Source organism: Panthera leo, chromosome B2, assembly GCF_018350215.1.
Source record: "Panthera leo isolate Ple1 chromosome B2, P.leo_Ple1_pat1.1, whole genome shotgun sequence".
Taxonomy (NCBI): domain Eukaryota; kingdom Metazoa; phylum Chordata; class Mammalia; order Carnivora; family Felidae; genus Panthera; species Panthera leo.
Window position 1 is genome coordinate 1872314 of NC_056683.1, and position 23588 is coordinate 1895901.

General features: G+C 46.8%; 1 protein-coding gene across 2 annotated transcripts; it reads left to right on the forward strand.

The window, feature by feature from the left end:
• Positions 1–3130: 3130 nt before the first annotated feature.
• ZSCAN12 (zinc finger and SCAN domain containing 12) lies at positions 3131–22858 on the forward strand. Of its 2 annotated transcripts, XM_042937529.1 has the most exons (5): positions 3131–3210; positions 3662–4117; positions 9137–9302; positions 11514–12648; positions 19429–22858. In XM_042937529.1, exons 2-5 carry the CDS (start codon positions 3707–3709, stop codon positions 19562–19564), a joined length of 1848 nt encoding a protein of 615 aa, XP_042793463.1. In that variant the 5' UTR covers positions 3131–3210; positions 3662–3706; the 3' UTR covers positions 19565–22858. The 2 variants fall into 2 exon arrangements, with proteins under 2 accessions (XP_042793463.1, XP_042793462.1); XM_042937528.1 differs by lacking the exon at positions 19429–22858 and having other exon boundaries at positions 11514–14241.
• Positions 22859–23588: the final 730 nt, after the last annotated feature.

Sequence of the window (23588 nt, forward strand, 5' to 3'; positions counted from 1 at the left end):
TGGCCTTTCAGAATGTCCCTCAAAACCTTGTCAGATTCAACAGAACAAGCCATTTACTTTTCCTTAACCGTCTCCTCAAGCAAGGTGCCTGGGTGGTTCAGTCAGTTGAATGTCCAGCTTCAGCTCAGGTCGTGATCTCGCAGTTCGTGAGTTTGAGCCCTGTGTCCAGCTCTGTGCTGACAACTCAGAGCCTGGATCCTGCTTCAGATTCTGTGTCTCTCTGTCTGCCCCTCCCCAACTTGCACTCTTTTTCAAAAATAAACATTGATTTTAATTTTTTTTAAGTCTCCTCAAGCAGCTACATTATTTTAGTGATTCAAAGGGCTGCTTATGGACCACCAGTTCAGATTTCCAGATGTTTTAATTAGTTCTTAAATACAGTTCTTACAAAAGCTTGGACTGTTAAATTATTTTAGTGAAAATTTAAGTTATGTATAAAATACAAATAGGAATGTTATTAGATGGTTAATTATTTTAAATGCTGCAGTTATGATTTGCCAAGTCAAAAAACTTGTTCAGCATCTTTTTAATGATGACATGGTGAGTTCTTGCGCCTTCCGTTCCTATCTAGGGTATGATGTATGACGTAGCCCCCAGCTAAGACTCCAGACAAGAAAGATGCATCTTTATTTATTTTTTAAAGTTTTTTTTTTTTTTTTTTTTTTTTTTTTTTTTGAGAGAAAGAGTGTGCACACATGAGCAGGGAAGTGGCAAGAGAGGATCCCAAGCAGGCTCCACAGTCAGCAGGGAGCCCAATATGGGGATTGAACTCACGAACCGTGAGATCATGACCTGAGCTGAAACCAAGAGTTTGGACACTCAACTGACTGAGCCACCCAGGAGCCCCAGGTGCATCTTTTTTTCAAAAAGAGGTGTATTGATTTGTATTAGGAAAACAGAAAAGACCCAAGTTAGTGTTCAAGGGAGAATAAGCAAACTCAAATGCCCAGAAAAGGCAGGTAATAAAAATGAAGCAATCCTAGAGTCACAAAGAAAAACAAAAACCATTATTTTACATTGCATTAGGTTCAGGGAAATTGTTAGGATTCTCTTTATTGATTTTGAATTCTACAGGAGAAAGATGATCAGGTTAGTTATTCATTGCGACCACCATAAACAATGATCTTTTCCTACTCTTGAGTATAGTACAGTTGACCCTTGGACAACATGCAGTTAGGGGTATTGATCCCCTATACAAAAATCTCAGTATAACTTGACCCCCAAACACTTAATCATCAAGAGCCTACTATTGACCAGAAGACTTGCTCATAACCTGAAGAGTTGAACACATATTTTGTATGTTATATACATCACATACTGTATACAAAGAAAAAAATTTTTTTTTCAGTTTTTAAAATTTTTTAAAAGTAATCTCTACCCCCAGTGTAGAGCTCAAACTCAGGACCCCAAGATCAAGAGTCACACTACGTGTGAAAAAAAGCTAAGGTTCTGAATGATGTTACCTTCCTCTAGATTTACTTTTGCTTCTACAGGCACTTAAGAATATAGTTGGGAGCGCCTGGGTGGCTCAGTGGGTTAAGCATCTGACTCTTGACTTTGGCTCAGGTCATGATCTCACAGTTTGTGAGCTCAAGCCCCACATCAGACTCTGGGCTGACTGTGCGGAGCCTGCTTGGGTTCTCTGTCTCCCTCCCTCCTTCCCTGCTTCAACTCTGCTCATGCTTTCTCAAAGTAAATAAACTTAAACAAGCAAACAAAAAAATGAAACAGTTGCTTGGAATAACCATCCCATGAGATTTCTGGCCAGGAATTTGGTGAGGTCTCAGCTGGAAATTTCTTCCATTTCGTGTGGCATCTTACAGTGGCACTTGGTGGTGTTTATCTGGCAGCTGGGTTTGTTGGAAAATCCAAGCTGCACTGCCATGCCCAGTGCCTTGGGGCGAGAACAGCTAGAAGGACGGTCTTGGGGCCTCCTTATGTGATCTTTGCAGTAGGGCCATCGGACTCTTTCTGTGGTGGCTCAGGATTCCAGGAGCAATTGTTCCAAAAAACAGTGAAAGCTGCTGCTGTCCTTAAGGGCTCAGGCTGGGAAACTAAAACAGCATGCTGTATTTTATTTGAGCTGTCCTCAAGCCCACTCAAGACTCAAGGGGAAATGACATAGACTCCACAGCTAAACAGGAAAAGCACGGAAGAATTTGTAGTCATCTTTAATTTTCCAAAATACCCTTATCCACCCAGATATAAAGCCTGGGGAAAAAATAATAAAGTTGTTTTTGGATTCTCTATATAATTAATTTTTTTTCTCCTTTCTTGCCTCCTTTTTAACTTCCCTAAAGACACCCAGCATGACTCTGAGCTAATCAAGTGTATCTATGCTCATTTTTTATGTACAAAGTAACAAAGTGATCTGACATTACAGTTTCACCATTTGAGTGAATTTTTCTCTTTTCGTTTTAGAAGTAGTTAGAAGGCTTATCAAAATATCACAGGAGACGGCATTTTTTAAATGTTGGAATCACCTGGTTTATAAATTGTCCAAATGTTAGTAATAAACTAACGTCTATTCTGTGCCCCTACATCCCTGGGTTTCCCGCGTGTACGAGACAGGAACTCTGCTCCTCGGCTTCCCGTGTCTTGCCCCTCGACGCGCAGGTGCTTTCTCCTGGCACTTGCACCGGTGACGAGACCCGCAGCGCGCCGGTCGTGCCTGGGGCTGGCACCCACGCGGCGGAGCCTACAGAATCGGACGAAGTCACAGAAGGGAAGACGACGGGCCAAGATGTCCCACGAGCAGAGACGCCAAGTCCCCAACAAAACACTGGCAAGTTGACGCTAAAAATCTATAAAATGAATTACACACATGACAAAGTGGCACCGATTCCAGGTGTGCCAGGCCTCGCTCACCGTGGGGCGGGGCAGCGGGGACGGCGGGCGGGACCGGCAGGGCCGAGACCTGCAACATCAGTCAGCTCCCCGGCCACCTGCCGCGACCCGTGGGGCCTCCGGCTGTAGCGGAAGTGCGCTCGCGCCCACTGTGCCCACTCTCGCGACCTCGTGGGGCAGCGCGGGATCCGCCCGGCGAGTGCCCGCCCCTTCCTGAGGCTGGAGCGGAAGTGCGCGCGCTCCCGCCCGGCTCGCTTCCGGCCTTTGTGGGGCGCTGTGGGCTGTTCGGGCTCCCGGCGCCTTGGACCGCGTGACCCGTGGTCTCCCCGGGAGGGACCCGGCTGCCGGCCTCGGGAGCTGCAGGTGAGCGCGCTGCTGCTCTCCCCTGCCCTTCCCCGCCGGCCCGAGAAGCCGCAGGGGCGGGGGGCAGCCTTCGGGAGCGGCGTCCGCCGCCCTTTCACCTGCTGCGGGGCTGCCGCGCCGGTTTCGTGGTTTCCGCCACACGCCTGCCCGTTAAAAGAGGCCGTCTCAGTGTTTTATTATTACTTGTTTGCTCTGAACGTTGGTTGTGTTCCATTTGGTCGTCCTTTATTCTAGGGCTAAATGGAAGTGTTGCCTTTGTGAAGTCCTTAAACCCTTAGCACCTTTTACTGAATCTTTCTCTTTAATGTGTTCTTAAGTCTTTCGTGTTCAGTTTCCGTGAGTGTCGTGAATTACCCTGGGGGTGGCTTGCAAAGCGCAGAAGTAAATTGTTAGAATTTGCAGTTTTCGCTTATGGTGTAGCTTGTGTTAAAAGCGACGGCTTCTCCCTCAGGTCCACCCTTGCTGGAAGCACCGCTAGAGCTTCTGCACGGCCGCGATGGCGTCGGCCTGGGCTGCGCCGGCCCACGAGGAACCGGGTGCGCTTCTGGAAGTAAAGGTGGAGGAGGAGGAGGAGTACAGGAATACCACCAGACGGGATCAGAACCTGCGGAAGAACAACACCCACAGCAGGGAGGTCTTCCGACAGTACTTCAGACACTTCTGCTACCAGGAGACGCCTGGACCCCGCGAGGCGCTGCGCCGGCTCCGCGAGCTGTGCCGCCAGTGGCTGAGCCCAGAAACGCACACCAAGGAGCAGATCCTGGAGCTGCTGGTGCTGGAGCAGTTCCTGACCATCCTGCCCGAGGAGCTCCAGGCCTGGGTGCGGGGACAGCACCCGGAGAGCGGGGACGAGGTGGTGACCGTGCTGGAGGATCTGGAACGGGAGCTGGACGAGCCTGGAGAGCAGGTGAGAAAGTGAGAGATGGTTTGTGACTGAGATAAGGTAAGTTACAGATTTGTAGGCCAGAGCGAAGGACAGCATTATTCCACCAAGTCATGGAAATTTGGTGAATGTAGTCCTAACTTATTTATATCTTTTTTATGGGAGGATCCTGTATTTCTGTAGTGAGCTTATGGTTTCCAGTTGATGAAATGCTACTCAGAAACATTAGAAACAAGATTTATTTCATTATTATTTTTTTAATTTACATCCAAGTTAGCATATAGTGCAACAATGATTTCAGGAGTAGATTCCTTAGTGCCCCTTACCCATTTAGCCCATCTCCCCTCCCACAACCCCTCTCATAACCCTCAGTTTGTTCTCCATGTTTCTGAGTCTCTTCTGTTTTGTCCCCCTCCCTGTTGTTATATTATTTTTGCTTCCCTTCCCTTATATTCATCTGTTTTGTATCTTAAATTCCTCATATGAGTGAAGTCATATGATACTTGTCTTTCTGTAACTAATTTCGCTTAGCATAATACTCTCCAGTTCCATCCACATAGTTGCAAATGTCAAGATTTCATTCTTTTTGATTGCCGAGTGATACTCCATTGTGTATACACACACACACACACACACACACACACACATACCATATCTTCTTTATTCATTCATCTGTTGATGGACATCTGGGCTCTTTCCATACTTTGGCTATTGTCGATAGTGCTGCTATAAACATGGGGGTGCATGTGTCCCTTTGAAACAGCCCACCTGTATCCCTTGGTAAATACCTAGTAGTGCAGTGCTGGGTCGTAGGGTAGTTCTACTTTTAATTTTTTTTTTTTTTTTTTTTTTTTTTTAACGTTTATTTATTTTTGAGACAGGGAGAGACAGAGCATGAACGGGGGAGGGTCAGAGAGAGAGGGAGACACAGAATCTGAAACAGGCTCCAGGCTCAGAGCTGTCAGCACAGAGCCCAACGCGGGGCTCGAACTCAGAGTGCGAGATCGTGACCTGAGCCGAAGTCGGCCGCTTAACCGACTGAGCCACCCAGGCGCCCCTCTACTTTTAATTTTTTGAGGAACCTCCATACTGTTTTCCAGAGTGGCTGCACCAGCTTGCATTCCCACCAGCAGCGCAAAAGGGTTCCTCTTTCTCCACATCCTCGCCAACATCTGTTGTTGCCTGACTAGCATTACTGTTACTGTTAGCCATTCTGACAGGTGTCAGGTGGTGTCTCATTGTGGTTTTGATGATGAGTGATGTGGAGCATTTTTTCACGTGTCAGCCATCTGGATGTCTTCTTTAGAAATAAGATTTCTAAGAGAAAATGTTAAGTGAGCGTAACGGGGTGCGCAGCAGTCTCTTGGAAGGGACATCGATCGCTTCTGTTGCAGGACACAAGTAATTAAGAAATAAGGTCTTGCAGGTATATCCACTGCTCTGCATCCATTAAAGGATTAAAAGATGGAGAAATCAAGGTCACCATCTTGGAGGAATGTGAGGTCAGAGCAGAGAGGAAGGTTCAGAGAGCAGGGACGCGATTCCTGGAGTAGTAGAGCCCGGTTAGGTCCGACACATGGGTAGTGAGTAGAAGGGTTGAGAACAGAGTCCAGGACCTTGAGTATCACCTGTGGAGTGTAGAGTCTGTTCTGTAGGACACAAGCTTCTAACCTTTTCTCTTTAAGTGAACTTCTCTAACGCCAGGATCTAACCAAATTATGTAGAATTCTGTTCTATTTTGTTCCAACATTGATAAAAGACAGCAGTTCTCAACCAGTGGCAATTTTCTGCCCTGAAGGGCATTTGGTGATGTCTTGGCACATTTTTGGTTGTCATAGTGGGGGGAGGTGCTACTGGCATCGAGTGGCTATAGGGTAAGGATGTTTTGAAATATCTTATAACGTATAGGATGGCCTCTTATAACAGGGATTTTTCTGACCCAACATGTCAATAGAATCAAGACTCAGAAGTCTTGGTATGAAGAGTATAAAACAGGGAAGTAATAAAGCAAGAAGTGCAACCCAGCATTGGCAAGGGGGAGGAACATGTGGCAGAGTTTGAAGATCTGAGTTTGAAGTAGAGTCAAGACGGTGAGGCTATGAAGGATGAGGCATCTCTTAGGTAAGTATTAATTGGAAACGATGATAGATTAGGTGGATAAAAAAGGGAAAACTAGGGGCGCCTGGGTGGCGCAGTCGGTTAAGCGTCCGACTTCAGCCAGGTCACGATCTCGCGGCCCGTGAGTTCGAGCCCCGCGTCAGGCTCTGGGCTGATGGCTCGGAGCCTGGAGCCTGTTTCCGATTCTGTGTCTCCCTCTCTCTCTGCCCCTCCCCCGTTCATGCTCTGTCTCTCTCTGTCCCAAAAATAAATAAAAAACGTTGGAAAAAAAAAAAAAAAAAAAAAAAAAAAAAGGGAAAACTCTCTACGGAGCCATGGATTCTAGGCTAAGCGTGGGGGATTTCAAGCTTGAGAGACTAGTGTAATTGAGGTGCTCCTAACAGAGTTCAAGGCTATCAGGGATGGTGGATTGGGGGAAAGTTCATTCGTTCAGAAGACATTTATTGAATGTTTAATATGCACCAGGCACCATTCTAGGCACTGGAAACGCAGCAGTGCACAAAGCACAGAAGTTGCCTCTGTCTTGTAAACAGATTCTAGTCTAATGAGAGTAGTAACCAGGTGGTGCCAGGTGGAGATAAATCCTATATGAAAACAGCAATGAAGCGGAAAAAAGGTAAACAGTGAATGAAGCGGAGACTGTGCGATTTTTGACAGACTGGTGAGGGAAGGCCTTCCAGATGGGATGACATTTAGAGCAGAGATCAGGCTGTGCAGTCACCTAGGCTGAGGACACTCAGCCAGAGGAAATAGTGGGCAGGTGAGAATGTGCTTATCGTGGTAGAGATATAGGAGATGAAATCAGGTAGTTATAACGAGATCAAATCATGGGGGCACTTACAGGCCATTATAAGGACTTTGGATTTTATTCTGAGATGGAAAGTCATTGGAGGGTTTTGAACAGAAGAGAGGTTTAATCTGACCTAAATGTTATTTATTTATTTTTATTTTTTTAATGTTTATTTATTTTTGAGAGAAAGAGCATGAGGAGGACGAGGGCAGAGGGAGAGGGAGACACAGAATCCGAAGCAGGCTCCAGGCTCCCAGCTGTCGGCACAGAGCCCGACGCGGGGCTCGAACCCACGAACCGTGAGATTATGACCCTGAGCCGAAGTCGGGCGCTTAACCGACTGAGCCACCTAGGCGCCCTATGACCTAAATTTTAAAAATAATCACTCCAGCCGCTCTGTTGGAAGAGTCCTAGATTAGGGTTCGTGGTGGGAGTGCTGGAGGCCCAGGGTCAAAGGTCAAAGCCGGGAAGCCCAATCAGCACTAATCCAGGCAGGAGGTACCAGTGGCTTGAACTGTGACAGTAGCAGTGGAAGCAGCGAGATGCAGTTGGATCTTGAGGGGGTTTGTTTGAACATCGCATCGTGTCACATGGGTTTGTCATTCAAGGAGATGATAAAGGCGGGGAAAGAAGAAGGTTTGGAGTAGGGGCGGGAATCTAGAGTTACTAGGTTTTGGATGTGTTGAATTGTAGATTCCTCTTAGAACCCAATTGGAAAAGTTGGGCAAGCAACTCCACTCAGCAGAGGGATGTGTGCTGGAAATAACAAAATTGGAGCTTGTCATAATATGGGTGATATTTAAAGCTGTGGAACAAAAGGATCGACAGGACGGTGGAAACTGAGAGGGAGTGGCCAGGGAGATGGGAAGAGAACCAGAAGAAAGACTGGCACTCCCAAGTGTGGGCAGAAGTAATTTGGTTTTAAACATGTTGTCTTTGTACTGCCCTTTCCCTCAAAGCATGCTGGGGGTGGCTGATGGAATTTCATCCTGATTTCTGAGGCCTCACCAGAGATCCAGGGACAGAAGGAAGGCACAGCTCACTGTACCGGCCTTTTTCTCCTTCCAAATTTGAGGTCTGAAAACCTTTTTCTGTCCGCCTCTGAGAGCATCCTACTGACTTTGGCTCTTATTCTGGGGTCAGAAGTTACAGAACGAAGCTGTGTTGGAAGTAGAGGCAGCGTGTGGTGATTTCTTACTCCCAGAATGTAGCTGTTGCAGGATTGGGGGGTAACTTGAGGGTCTGTTGTATGCCGGTGCCCCCGCAATGTGCCTCATGCATAGTCTGAGTCATGCACGGTCTGAGAAACCACCCAGGGACATGGAGCTCCTGAACCAAGAAGCAACTAAGTGGCCCCCGAATCGCTGCCTTTCATACCACGCTGGGGAAATACGATTTATTTTTAAATACAAGAGGGAGTGATTCCGTGGAGGAGTGGAAGCCAGAGTGAGTGAGTTTAGGGAGCAGAGGTCAGAGGTGCAGGAAGGGATGGGGTTGAAGGCAAGAGTTGAGGTTACAAGGTACGGGCCTTGATGAAGCAAAGTCCTCTTCCTCTAAGTGGAAGGGAGTAAGTGTATGTGGGGTGATGAAGAAAAGAGTGGGTGATCTCTGATGTGACCATGACCTTGGACAAGGAGAGAACAAGGTCATCTCCTGGAAGGAAGTGGGGGAGGAGCCTCAGAAGAGCAGAGACTGTAGGGAACAGCTTCCTCCTCCCATCCCCTGTCTTTCCTCCCTCTTTCTCCTTTGTACCCTCTGCCTTTTTGCCTCGTTTCTCCATCATTTCTCTTCACTTACCCCGTCCTTTTCTTCTTTTTCTCTTCTGTTTTAATTTCCCCCAAGTTCTTTTCTTGTGCTCGTTGCTTCCCTTTACCTTCTCTTCCTTCTCTCCTTCCTATTTTCTTCCTCTCACATCTCCACTTTGAGCATAAGACAAAGACGTGACGGTGGCACAGGCAGCATTTTTTAGCGGTTCGGAACAGGAGGGCGGGGTTCCTGGAGGAGGTGGCTTGTATACAGGCCTTGAAGAATGAGGCGCGTTACAGCAGGCTGATGTCTGGAAAGAAGTGCAGGTGCCGGAGAGCCGGGTGTCACTGCCTCGGATCGGATCCTATACCGTTGTTTCCTGTTGGCAGGATGAATGTGGCCACCGTGTCCCTGTCCACACTGAGCAACAGGACACGCTCTTGCAGGAGACGGCCCTTGTGGGAACAGCACGGGAGCCCGGCATGTCCCTCCCATCCGGGGTTGCCCGGCTGAAGTATGAATCTCCAGGACCTGGAGCCCAGCCGGAGGAACAAGGTAAGGAAGACGGAGCAGCTTGGCAGGAAGGGAAGACAGGCAGGCACAGGACCTGGGGCCTCTTTAGTTCCGTGTACCGTTTCTCCTCATCACAGTCAGGAAGACCTCTCGTGCACGGACTCTCAGCTGGTGCGGTTTGTCACGCTTCAACTCTCGTTTTCTCTTCATGTTAATATTTTGTTCTCCACTCCTGCAGTATTTTATGAGATCGCTTAATTGAGTCCTTCTGATAGTTACTTTCCTTCATACTGACTTCCCTGCTATTTCTGGCCTTTATCCTGTCAGATGGTGCTACTGTCCTCCTGCCTTCAGTAACCAGGTTTTGGCCCAGGATGTCTGCAGTTTTCAGATGGTTCAGGAGAAAGCATCTATATGTCTACTCTTAGGAAAAGGAGGAACACAGCAAATGTGGCGGAATGTTAAGTTGGTGAATGTGCGAAAGACCCCATATTCCTTATCTCTGTGTTCTCTACTTTTAATTTTTAAAAATAGGTAAAAATTCATATAGTTAAAAGATAAAAATTTAAAGTTACCCAGTGACAAGTTTTCCTTCCACTCATTCCCTCGGCCATCTGGTCTTCTCCCTGCCCTGAGATGAGTTGTCACTGTTCTGTTTCTTGTACGTGCTTCTCTAGAGATCTTTTTATATGTATACGTTTTTCCACATTCAAGCAAATACATTTTCTTCTCTTTATTACTAAGATGGTAAAGGTTTGCGTTTTTAAAAAAATTTTTATTTTTTTTATTTATTTATTTTTTTTAATGTTTATTTTTTGAGACATTGCGAGAGACGGAGTGCAAGCAGCGGAGGGGCAGACAGAGGGAGACACAGAATCTGAAACGGGCTCCAGGCTCTGAGCTGTCAGCACAGAGCCCGACGCGGGGCTCAAACTCACGGACAGTGAGATCGTGACCTGAGCCGAAGTCAGACACTTAACCGACTAAGCCACCCAGGCGCCCCTAAAAAAAATTTTAAATAGAGCATGCATGCACGCACATGAGTGGGGGAAGGGCAGCAGGGGAGAGAGTCCCAAGCAGGCTCTACACTCAGAGCAAAGCCCGACTCTGGACTCTATCTTACAACCGTGAGATCATGACCTGAGCCGAAATCAAGAGTCAGACGGACGCCACCCAGGCGCCCCATATTTTTTATTTCCTAACGGCACCTTAATATTAAAATGTACGGATGGGGGTGCCTGGGTGGCTTAGTCAGTTGAACATCCGACTTCGGCTCAGGTCATGATCTTATGGTTTGTGGGTTCGAGCCCTGCGTCAGGCTCTGTGCTGACAGCTTGCTCAGAGCCTGCAGCCTGCTTCAGATTCTGTGTCTCCTTCTCTCTCTCTCTCTGCCCCTCCCCGGCTCATGCTCTGTCTCTCTCTGTCTCTCAAAAATAAATGTTAAAAAAAAAAATTTTTTTTTTTTTTTTTAATTTTTTTTTTTTTTTTCCAACGTTTATTTATTTTTGGGACAGAGAGAGACAGAGCATGAACGGGGGAAGGACAGAGAGAGAGGGAGACACAGAATCGGAAACAGGCTCCAGGCTCCAAGCCATCAGCCCAGAGCCTGACGCAGGGCTCGAACTCACAGACCGTGAGATCGTGACCTGGCTAAAGTCGGACGCTTAACCGACTGCGCCACCCAGGCGCCCCCAAAAAATTTTTTAATGTATGGATGAACCACACAACTTGTCCATTCCCCAGTTGTCCCCAGTGATTTGCTCTAACAGGTAGTGCTGTGGTGAGCGTGTGTGAGTACTTCAGTATAAATTCCCATGTGTGGAATTCTAGCCCCAAGGTTAAATACAGTTGTCATTTTGATGGACATTGGCAAGTTGGTCTGTATGAAGCCCGGGTCAGTTTACACTCCCACTGGCGATGTATACCCATTGCATGAACAGTGTTCTACTGATGGGCGGAGGTGATGGGTGCAAATTGTACCTCAATACTCAAATTTGCTTTTCCCTTATTTTGAGGTGGGCATCTTTAAGAGCTATTGTATTTCCTTTCCTGGAAACAACTTTTCCTTTCCCCAGTTTTTATTGGATTATTGGTGTTTTCCATAACAATTTTTGGAGTGTTTTATGTATTAGGTCTGTTGTATGTTTTAATACCATTGTACAGTCCTGCAGAAACTCTGGGTTCTTAATATGTTTTTCACCTGAATAATGAGTGTCTGGTGAGGTGCAAACTAGTAACCGTGATCCATTGCAGTTTCAGGTGTTGAGACTGGAAATAAGTACAGGAATTTAACTCTAAAGCAAGAAGGGTCTGAAGAAGCAGCACCGCAGGGGAATATGTGTAGCGGATTTGAAAGTGCCATGTCCCAGTCGGCTAGGTGCAGAGAAGCTTACGGATCCGAAGCAGAAACAGAAGAGTCTTCTGGACGCTCCAGGGAAGGTGAACAGTCTGCGGGTGATGAGAACAGACTCCGTCTGACTGAACAGCAGAGGGTCTGTCCAGGAGAAAAACCTCATGAGTGCGAGGAGTGTGGAAAAGCCTTCAGTCAGCACTCGAACCTCTTAGAACATCAGAGGGTCCACACTGGAGACAGGCCCTACAAATGTGAGGAATGTGGGAAAACTTTCCGTGGGAGAACTGTGCTGATTCGGCACAAAATAATACACACCGGAGAGAAACCATATAAATGTAACGAGTGTGGCAAAGCCTTTGGCCGCTGGTCAGCTCTTAACCAACATCAGAGGCTCCACACAGGAGAGAAACACTACCACTGTAACGAATGCGGCAAAGCCTTTAGCCAGAAAGCGGGCCTCTTTCACCATCTCAAGATCCACACGAGAGACAAACCATACCATTGTGCTCAGTGCAATAAAAGTTTTAGTCGGCGTTCAATACTCACTCAACACCAAGGAGTTCACACTGGGGCAAAGCCCTATGAGTGCAGCGAGTGCGGGAAAGCCTTCGTTTATAACTCCTCCCTGGTTTCCCACCAGGAGATCCACCACAAAGAAAAGTGCCATCAGTGTAAGGAGTGTGGGAAATCCTTCAGTCAGAGTGGCCTTGTGCAGCATCAGAGAATCCACACTGGGGAGAAACCTTACAAGTGTGACGTATGTGCAAAAGCATTTATTCAGAGGACGAGCCTTGTAGAACATCAGCGAGTTCACACTGGAGAGAGACCTTACAAGTGTGATAAGTGTGAGAAGGCCTTCACTCAGAGATCAGTTCTCACGGAACACCAGAGAACCCACACCGGAGAGAGGCCGTACAAGTGTGACGACTGTGGGAACGCCTTCCGAGGCATCACCAGCCTCATTCAGCATCACAGGATCCACACTGGGGAGAAACCCTACCGATGTGACCAGTGCGGCAAAGCCTTCAGGCAGAGGTCAGATCTTAGCAAACACCAGAGAATCCATAGTAGACGTGCTCCCTCTAATGAGTGTGGGGAGTCGTTCAGGCAGCCCTCAGCTCACAGGCAGCAGCGGACTGTCCGCGAAGGGGAGGAGTCTGTTTCTGGGATGACCACAGGGACGCTGTGTCCCAGAGTACAGGCTGGAGAGGAATACTAGCTGGGGAGTGATTCCAAAGGCAGTCACCGTTGCTACAAGGACACCTCAGACGTCTTGTAAAGGGTTCGCCGTGTGCCACGCGTGACGTCAGCTGGTGTGTAGGACAAAGAGCGTAACACGAAAGTCCTCTTCTCGCCAGTTTACGGTGGAGCCTGGGGTCCGTCAGGTCACGTGTGAGCTTAGATCGGACTGCAGGACGGCAGAAGTGATCTGAGCCGCGTGTCCGTGAGGTGGCGGGTGGCGGCCAGTGCTGTCCGTCCTGAAGGACGGATCACCAATGCCTGAGCGGGCCAGCCAAGATTGTATTGAAGATCGGGGTTCAGTGGGCAGATTTGGAAGGCGGGGTGGAAACCAGGGTAAAGCCCACGTAGGGGGAGGCGAGGACGCTCAGGGCTTGTGGCGCCAGTGGCAGCCTGAGGTGGGGCATCTGTTCAGGTGGGCGGTGGCGGAGATACCCTGGGAACGGCTTGGGCCGGGCTGGGAGGGCGCGGACGGTGCCTCTTACAAAAGGCACAAAGCACTTTTCTTAACTCCTAAGATCTGCCTGTAAATTAAAATCCTCTGTTTTAAAAGTGAGGGTACGCCTGCTTCTGGAGAGGGTGACCTAGCTACAGTGTCACAGGGAGGGGCCGGCAGTAGGTCTCTGACTTGTCCTGTCCCTTGCTCTCGTGGTTCTCCCCTTCAGTGCACGTCAGAGTCCCCTGTGGAGTTTGGTTAAGATGCCTGCGACCCCCTCACATCCTGCTTCGTGAAGTCTGGGGCAGGGGCCGAGAATCCCCACTCTCCAAGCTCCACAGTCACCTGATTCTAAAATTCGAGGAACACTGCATTGAATCGCAGCTGCCTTCATGGTCGCCTGTGAGGTGGGGGAGCGTGAACACGGGCCACTGAACACAGGCCACTGCAGATTCTTAGCTTGGGGAAAGCTCTGAAGGACAGGAGTGAACAGGGAAATTAGCCATCCAGCATCAGGGGCTTCGGGATGGCCTTTCCACCTCTTCCAACTTAAGTCTTAAGGAAATCGGAGACTGACCTAACATTGTGAGGCACTAGAGCACAAGGCTGTGTGTTAGTTAGGGGAGAGTGCTGGTGTTCTGGTTTGCTCCTAACCTCTCTTTTTTCCCAGCTTATGTTCTGAATTCCCTAATAGTTGCTCTTCAAAACTGGTTTACAATTTTTTGGTTTGTATACCTTCTTGAGCACATAAAAGAGCCAAAGATTGGTGACTCTATCCCTTGAGGCTTGTGCAAAAACATCAACCAAAAGCTAGTTGACCGGACTCCCGTATCACTGAGTAAGCAGTTCCGTTGTAGATGAGGGCCTGTGACTCAGTCGTGGACAACAGGCACGCACACGTGGCTCCTGCTCAGTTTATCTTTTCTTTTTTTCCTTTTAATGTTTGTTTATTTGGAGAGGGAGTGAGAGAGAGGACTCTGCACTGACAGTGCAGAGCCCGAGGAGGGGCTTGAATCCACAGCCCTGGGATCATGACCTGAGCTGAAATCCAGAGTCAGATGCTTAACTGACTGAGCCACCCAGGCACCCGGTTTATCTTTTTATTTACAGAGATTATTTTTAATCTTCATTGACATGTCCTCTGATTTCCTTCTCTTTGTACCTCACCGCAACAGGCCCTACAACTTCTGGGACTGTCCCCACGCCCCCTCCCCCAGATCATCCCACACAACTCCAGGATCCTCTTCTCCCCACACCTCTAGCTCCTTAGTGGGCCTGAAGTGGTGAGACACACAAGGGACAGGGGAGAAATGAGGGTAGTTAACGTCTTTACTCCTAACTGCCGTTCTGTCCAGCTGCCATGTCTATCCTGTTTCCTCCCCACTCCTGTATGTACTCTGCCCCCCTTTCCCGACGGCCCCCATCTCTTGCCCCTCTATCCATCACCCTATCCAGAACACAGTATCATCACTGGCTGGAACCAGAAGTCCCTGGAGAAATTGATACGTTCTAGCTTCTAAGCTTTAAGTGTGAGCACATTTTCATAATATAATAATAATAATAATAATAATAATAATGGTATTAGTACTATAATTTAGGTACATTGTGTGTCAGATTTGCTTTTGGGATTGGGATTTCCGTGACTAAGGGAAAACATCCTGAGTTCACAATAGAGGAAAGCAAATGAGCATTTGAAAAACGGCTCATTCTCAAGTTGAGGACCCTTGAGGTGTTATATCCCAAGACCAACATTAGAGCTGCACACAGAAGGCGTCGAGGCAGCTGGGGTTGGGTACCTCCTTTTTTACCTCCAGAAAACTGAGTTTGTTTCCCTGAGTGAGGGTGGGGGCTCTCAGCCGGGTGTGTTCCTGTTCTCTTCCCAGCTTCCCCTGCCATGCGTCTCTCACTCTTGCAAGCTCTTTGTTGGAGGGGACGTTGCTCAGAGATGAGAACCCAAATGAGAATGTCCTTCAGATGCTGTCCATACTTGTCACCTTGCCTGATTTCGGACATGTTATCCGGACCGAAGTTACTCTTCATAGTAACCTCAAACCTCTAATCTTACTGCTCACTGGAACACGACTCTTAATTTAAACTTGCTTTCGGCTCTCAGTGCTGTTATCTGTGGGTTCCGCCCTTCTTCTGCTGCTAAACACATCCTCTCAGGGCAGACGTGTTCCTCCATTTGCCTCTAACACCTTTATTTGCTTAATATGAATGAACCCTAGACAAAGATCCAGAAGAGTGGGCTATGCCTATCATATAGGATACAGTTCATAACTTGGTTAAAAATAAAGGTGGGGGTTTTGTTCTGGTTGTTTCTTGTGCTTAAATGTAGTTGCACTACCAAGAAAAGGTGAGTGACCTGGCGTTTCCAGGTAGACATCAAAGGGGCTCAAACTATCCAGGATAAGAAAATAGAACAATTGGAGCTAAATGGGCAACACAGGGGTAGGAGACCCTGAGGGGCAAGTGGAGGACGTGACCGAGGTTAGACACAGAATGGGGGAGTGCGGTGCACAGAGAATGCCTCACAGTGAAGTCCACAGTACGACGTTCTGAATAAAAGGTAGACGTAGAACAGCGACAGGCTCTAGGGTCATTTGAATAGCTTATCTTTGCAGATTTTGAAACCATCAACAACAGGTGGCAGGACGGAAAGGAAAAAGGACACTGAAGGAAGTCCAAGGTAGAAATAATGTCAGTCCAGAGTAGTGACGTAACAGCCAGCTTGAGCAATTGGTGCGACACTCAAATGATGAATCGCGAAGCGGTGGCTTGGAAATAACATTAAGGATAAGAGTGAGATTGACTGGCTTCTCTTTTCTGGTTGATTCAAGGTAAACAAGATATTCAGTGTTTAAGACAAAAAGCTCCTGTAGGGTTTGGGGGAGACTCAAATTGCTAAAGCAGTGAAAAGTGAAGGAGGCTCGGGATGGAAAGTAACGTGACAAACAGGAGCTCCAGGGGGTGTAATAGGGGTTGCAAAGGGAAGAAAGATGGGCCTCCTCCAAAAGAAACCTCAGTTGTAGGAACAGGCTCCTGGAATTTTGGGTATGAGATAAAGCTAATGCGGAAAAAGTGGGACTGAGCAGGGCTCCAAATTGAGAAATGTCCGCTGTGTGTTGAGGGCAGAGGTGGAGAGCACGAAGGTACCAGAACGTGGAGCAGCTCTGCACTCCCGTACCCTGAATGGAAGTAGCCTCCTGTTACAGTCCATAGATGATCTGTTCCAGAACTCTTAGAGTCAGAGTCCTTATTGGCCATCTTTTGGAGTCAAGAAAAGGGTTTGTTAGTAACATGTAACATTAACAGCTTATTAAGGGCCAGGCATTACTAAAGTGCTTTACATGGTTTTATTTTTAGCCGTGAATTGGAGGAGTTGAAGCTGCCTCAGGTCACAAAGTTAGAATGTGGTGGGGCCAAGATTGGAAGGCCAGCGGCCCAGTTCCAGAGCCCATGCTTCCTTGTCTAGTTCAGTTGAAGGAACCCTGTGTTGCAGTCATAATCAAGTAATTATCTGGAAAATCTGTCACTATTCTGGAAGATACTTCAGAAACCCCAGAGTCCTGGGTCCAAACACCCAAGGCTAATAATACCACCACCACCCTCTCTGCATACCAACTCTTGGATGAGGTTTGGTCAGCATAACATGAGCCCTAATTCTTGTTGCCTCATGAGGAGGGTGTCCACAGGAGACATTTCCACTAAAAATGGGCTCTTCAGGGGCGCCTGGGTGGCTCAGTCGGTTAAGCGGCCGACTTCCGCTCAGGTCATGATCTCGCGATCCGGGAGTTCGAGCCCCGCGACGGGCTCTGTGCTGACAGCTCAGAGCCCGGAGCCTGTTTCCGATTCTGTGTCTCCCTCTCTCTGACCCTCCCCCGTTCATGCTCTGTCTCTCTCTGTCTCAAAAATAAATAAACGTTAAAAAAAAAAGAAAAAATTTTTTAAATGGGCTCTTTAGAGAAAGGGATCCCCCTCCTGGCTTAGAGCTGAAATTCACTCTCCTTTCTGACACAATAGGAGATTTTTGGCAGTCTCCATTGATGCACATCAGAAAGCTGTCCCGTTTTGGATCTACCCAGTAGCCCAAATGGATCTCTTCCATGTAGCTAATACCACTTCTAAGATGAAAGAACCCATCATTATTATATAAAGTCGTCTTTGAGGTGCCTGTCCTGTCCCCACAGCCCAGAATTGGAGCAACAAGTGCGTGTTCAACTTGGTGATAATCATGTGATAACCTTTATTTTCAACGTCCATCCTTTGGCACTGAAAAGTTCTGTCACAGCTGCTCTAGCAGTTCCTTTTATTGGAATTTCTGTAGATCCTGCCATTCCAAATACTGGGTATAATTGGTAAGGAGTCCTTGCACATTTTTTACACATGTATTTCTGTAAATATATGGAGAGTACGTGTGAATATATTTTATAAAAATGTGTGTTTTATACATACAATAAGATTTTGACAAAGCCAACCGTGATGAGTATTTTCAGCTCCTCAGTAGATCAGCTCCTTAGCTCACATAAGACCACCGTTGAAAGCCAGTTTTCCCTTGATTCCATGGAAACCATTGATTCTCACCCATGGGTCTGAACGCCCATCAGCCCTTCAGTCAAGGCTCGTCTTCCACCCCTCTCAGTTGAAGGTGGTCTTTGGGTAGGTCTTTAGCCTAAAAGGCCCGGTCCTGGATGTCCCAAGGGCTTTCTAAGTGAAGGTTACTAGTAACCAGTAACCTAACTACTAGTTAGGTAACTGTACTAGAAGGTAACTAGTAACAACCAAGGGTTAGCTGTTTATTGGTTCCTCTCTAAGCCTGATACGCATATTTTACTTTTTGAGCTAGTGCTTCAGTGTGCCTACTTCACTGAGATACTTAGGAGCAGGTATCTATCTCATCATTTCATACCCGCTAAAAGTGGCAGCTTGCAGTTTACTGTAAATTCCAGCTGAGTGAGTTTGGGCAAGCGGTTTACTAGCCTTGTGTCTCACTTTCCCCTTGGGGAACATGGCAATAGTACCACCATCTCCTGGGGCAGTCAGGTGGGCTGAGTGGGTTACACGCGAAGCACTTGGACGGCGCTTAGCGCCTCTGAGGTGCTGTACGGCCGTTGGCGGTGTTCGGTCACCGGGAGCGCCCGCCGCAGGGGTCACCCGTCCCCGCGCGCATTTCCCCCAGGACTGGTGCCAGGTGCGCCACCCAGTCCCGCAGTCACTGTCCTCCGTGGGGACAGGCCTCCCCGTGGTTACCGGAGATGACGCGGCCCAGGTTCGCGCCCTTCGTCTTCGGGGGTGGGGGAAGGCGGCTCTGGCTCGGTCGTGCGGCGGGAGGTGGGCCCCGCCGGGATGCTCTGCGGGGCGGGGACTCTGCCAGGCAACCACCGAGAGGAAAAAGCCTCCAGATTCCTAGAGGAGACCGGCGGCGCCGCGGCTGGGGCCCCGCAGCTGACCGGGAAGCGCGCGCTCCGCCGGCCTCGGCGCGCACCTGTATCGGGAGAGGGGGCGGTGCACCTGCGCTCGCCCGGCTGGCTCCGCCTCTGACCCGGCATCTGGGACTGCGGGGGCGGGGGACGGGGGGGCTTCGGTCAGACTTCAGCGTTCCAGGGGAAGTCAAGCATGGCCTCCGAGTTTTGAATTGTATTAGGATACCTTGGCTGTGGGACACTGAGAGTGGCTGGGGAGGTGATCTGACTCACGACTAGAAGCCACTTCCCGGTTATGTGATTTGGCAAACGATTTGATCCCTCTGTGCCACAGTATCATTCAGCTGTCAGTGGAATTATAATAGTGTCTACTTAAATGAGTAAATTTGTAGTCACTTTTAAATAAATATTAGCTGTTATTATTTTCTCATTTCTCATGTTATCCTCTTACCATTTATTTGGGATTCTCTGGGAAGAACCGAAGGGAAGAGCGTCATGGTCTTTCAAGCTTTATTAACTAATATTTAGGAAGTAAAATATTTTAGCATAGGGTGCTAGCTAATAATTTGCAAAGCCACTCCCGCTCTTCTAATGTATTTAGCTTCCTAACAAAGTTCCTTTTTCTTTCAGTGCATTGTCTGAGTAGTGAGTTCTTGAGTAAAAAAAGAGCTTAACAAAGTTTAGAGGTTTTGTTAACAATCTTATTTTGTGTCCCAGGAAGAAGACCGACTACAAGGAAATACTTCTGAAAAACCAGCGTGAACCTCAAGCTGGAGTGAATCTTCTCCTGAGTGCTCTCATTCCAGAATGGCGTTCCTCCTGTGGGAAGGACCCTAACGTGACTGATGGCTGAGGGAGAGGGCTATGCCTGGGACCACGCTGACAAAGAAGTCACGGATATTCCTTCAGACTTTTAAGTTGCTACTACCCAAGATAGCTGCCTGCCCCCCCACCCCGGGGCTGCCAGAAGACTCAGAGAACTTTACTTGCAGGTGCTGAGATCAGAAACAGACCAAGGAGCAGGTGCTGAAGTAGGTCCTGACACCTACCTAGGGAGCTGCACAGTTAGGCAGGGATAATACCCAGAATGTGGAGAAGAGGCATCACTTGTGCTAGAGAAGTTGGAGACAGCTTGGAGGGAAAGCCATCAGGTGGAAAGGGTCGGGATAATCGCTTATGTTATGGCTTGACTAGTGACAGCCTTCTGGAATGGCACAGAAAGCAGTAAAGCTGAACTGTAGGATCCACCGTATGTCTCTGAAGCGAAAACCCAGCGCCTCCCTCGGGGCTTTAATTCGCCCTGGTATTTGTGCACACCGGGAAACTTCCGATGTTGGGTTCCGTTTTCCAAGACCAGCTTCATCCTATTGGCTCTAGGGTCCAGGCTAAAGGATAGAACAAGATATGGCAGAGAAAGTACTTTGGAATCCGAGGCTTCACATGCAGCCTGTTAAGACCCAATTTTAGTTTGACTTTCATCATTATTGCCTTTTGAAACAGAAATCCAGTGAGAAAGGGTGTCTGCAGAGAGAAGAGATCCTTGAAAAGAAGCTTTTTGGGTCTCTCATTAGTTCATGTCCTTTCCCTTGAAAACTTGCCCCTGTCTCCTTGTTGTCTGCCCAGTTCTTTAGGTGGAAACTCAGCTATGTTTGTGAGCAGTTTTGTTGTTTGGTTTGACCTATTCAGCTACTTTACTTCAAAGTGCTGCTTTCTTATGTTTTAGTCCTGAACATTACTGGAAAAATTATTTTTCCCCACTTTAGTTTTTCCATATCAAAATAGTATGTAATTTTGAAACATTTTCCCATATCAAAACAGTATGTATTTTATAACTGAAACCTAGCTATTGCTTCAAGTTAACTTTTGTCATTACCCACTGTTCATTGATTCACTCAACCAATATTTGTAGAGCATTTATTTGTCTGTAGTAGTGGCCTAGGTACATTTCAGTTGGTATAAATGATCCTTTTAAGTAGTCCTAACAAATTAAAATTTCTCTTGATTTCATTATATTCTATTTTTTATCTCTGGATTCAAACTGATCTCTTCTTAAGTTTTTTGATTATACCTTCCTGGTTCTTTGTCACATTTTGTGGGAAAATCCTCCTTGCTCTTCCAAACTTTCTGCCCAGCTGTCTCTTCTTACTCAGAGTGGAACCTCACGTGCCTTTTTGGGCACTTTGCCAACCTGAGATGACAGTTTAGATACATAAAGTCGTGTACTTTAAGTAAAACTGGGTTTTACCTTTGTCACTGTTCTTCATTTTTAGTCTCATTATCTCAGCAGAAGAGACAACTGACATTTGAATTATCTGTGCATTTTTTTAGATGGTTATACTAAGAATAAAAATAAGGACTTGTTTCCAATTCTGCAGATGTGAAATGCTGTGGTGGGATCTCTCTAGAACTGCAACATCTATGCGGTCAGTGTAGTAGCAGCTTTAGTAACTGATGAGTCCTTACTCAGCATCAGGGAATACAGATGCCGCAGAGAACCTCCTTGAGGGCAACAGGTTTGGAAAGGCTTTTCTTTGTAGCGGGTCCCTCCTTTCCTGCCAGGGGATCCACCACAAGGAAAAGTGCTCCGTGTTAGGAGTGTGGGCATGCTTTCATGTATTGTGGCCTTATTTTACATCAGAGAATCCACGTAAACGAGAGACTGCATAGATGTGGTGACCGTGAGGAGGCCTTCATTCAGCACAGAACCTCAACGAACTGTACGTGAAGGAAATGGGAACACCTTGACCCCGAAGTCAGGACCGACTGCACCAGAGAGTCTACGCAGGAGGGAGATCTTGTCAGCGGGATGAATGTGGGCATGCCTTGCATGGAATCACCAGCTTTATCATTCAGCAGTGGAGAATTCGCACTAAAGAGAAACCCAGACAGTGTGAGGAGTATGGAAGTCTTCAGGGTGGTTCCACCTTGGTAAACATCAGTGAATCCGTAGGAGAGAGGTTCTTATAAATGGCAGGATCACAGGAAGTTGTATGGGCAGAGACCAAATCTCAACAACAGAATCTCCACAGTATTGAAAAATTAATTTAATATAAGTGCACAGGTTCCATTCCCCATGGAATGGGTATTCTTAATTGCCCAATTTGGCCAATAAAAACATTCAGTGGATGCCTCAGATCAAGAAAAGGAAAGGTCAGCAGTTCTTTCTTGCTATCTAGAGGAGTCTATAGATGTGACCAACCAGGAATTTTGAAATGAGCTGCTCACCTGTGTGTCGGGACTTGGGACACTGTCTCCTGGGTGACAGTGCACACTGGGGACATGTTTCTCCCAGGTCTGCTCTTCTCAGAGCTTCATTCAACAAGAGCAGATTACTGTCTACTGTGGTCATTTTATTTTACTTGTTTATGGGCTGAATAGGTTTGTGTCTGTACCCCAGGGCACACAAATCACATTTATAAAGTTTCAGTACATGTAATGAAGAACCACGTCGTTAATTTGTTGGATGCTCCCCTAAATTTGGGACTGCTTCTGTGTTCTCCAGCATAAGGCCATGCAAGTATCCTTCAGAGTATATATTTTCCAGCTTTGGTTTAATTGTTGTTGTTGTTTTTAAGATAGTGAAATTGAGAAATAATGATGAAGATATTTCCCCTTATAGATAATACATTATATAATGTGAAGGCTAATACTTTATGTAACTTGCTTATTATCCTTTTCAGTTCTGAAACAAACTAAAAGGGGAAAGGATGTTTAGAAGCTTTTCAGCAAGTTGTTAATATAGCCCAATCGCTATGAGACAGAATGAGGCTTATGTATTTTATACTAGGTTACTAAATACAGGAATACTTAGGAATATAGGAATTTAGGAATTCCTAAATATAGGAGTAAATATAGATTTTAAAACTTTGCAATGATTATTTCAGAATTCTGAGTATATTTGCTGTACATCCCTATTTTTTTTTTTTTTTGCATAGGTATTACAGTCCATTTAGAAGATGGACTGCATTCTATAAAAGGTCTTTTTAGCATCTATAGAAATCACGTTTTTTTAAAATTATTTTTTAACTTCATTATTATATTATGTGCAAGGCTTTTCTAATATTGAACCAACATTGCATTCCTGCAATAAGTCCTGCTTAGTCATGGTGTATTCTTTTCTTAATGTGTTAATGAGTTTGACTGCTAATATTTTATTTACTCCATTTTCTTCAATGTTTATGTGAAATTGGTCTGTAATTTTTTTTTTGTACTATATTTTTCAGGTTTAGGTTTCAACATTTTATAAATTTTTAAAAACTGTTTTATTTATTTTTGAGAGAGAGAGAGATGGAGTGCAAGCAGGGGAGGGGCAGAGAGAAAGGGGAAGAATTCAAAGCAGGCTCTAGACTCCCAGCTGTCAGCACAGAGCCGGACGCGGGGCTTGAACCTACAAGCCATGAGATGGACACGGGGCTTGAACCCACAAGCCATGAGATCATGACCTGAGATGAAGCCAGATGCTTAACCAAGTGAGCCACCCAGGCACTCCTAGGTTTCAACATTTTAACTGCATTTTTAAAGTAATTACATTTTTGTTCATTGTTAATACTCTAGAACAATTTATAGAGCATTGGAATTAGCTAGTCTCTGAAGTTTGAATTCTGATGTAAAACCATCTGGGCTGAGTGCTTTTCTGTGGGATAGTTCCTTGGTAACCTTCTCTGTTTCTTCCATTAAAAAATAGTCTGTTTGGAGGGCACCTGGGCGGCTCAGTCAGTTGGGCATCTGACTTCAGCTCAGGTCATGATCTTGTGGTTCGTGGGTTTGAGCCCCACATCAGGCTCTGTGGCACAGAGCCTGGAGCCTGCTTTAGATCCTGTGTCTCCCTCTCTCTCTGCCCTCCCCCACTCGTTCTCTGTGTCTCTCTCTCAAAAATG

Bases quoted from the DNA above. Each gene is read 5' to 3' on its own strand.
- ZSCAN12 (XM_042937528.1), top strand. From the start codon at position 3,707: ATGGCGTCGGCCTGGGCTGCGCCGGCCCACGAGGAACCGGGTGCGCTT. The intron at 4,118-9,136 runs GTGAGAAAGTGA...TCCTGTTGGCAG, and splicing joins TGGACGAGCCTGGAGAGCAG to GATGAATGTGGCCACCGTGT. The intron at 9,303-11,513 runs GTAAGGAAGACG...GATCCATTGCAG, and splicing joins AGCCCAGCCGGAGGAACAAG to TTTCAGGTGTTGAGACTGGA.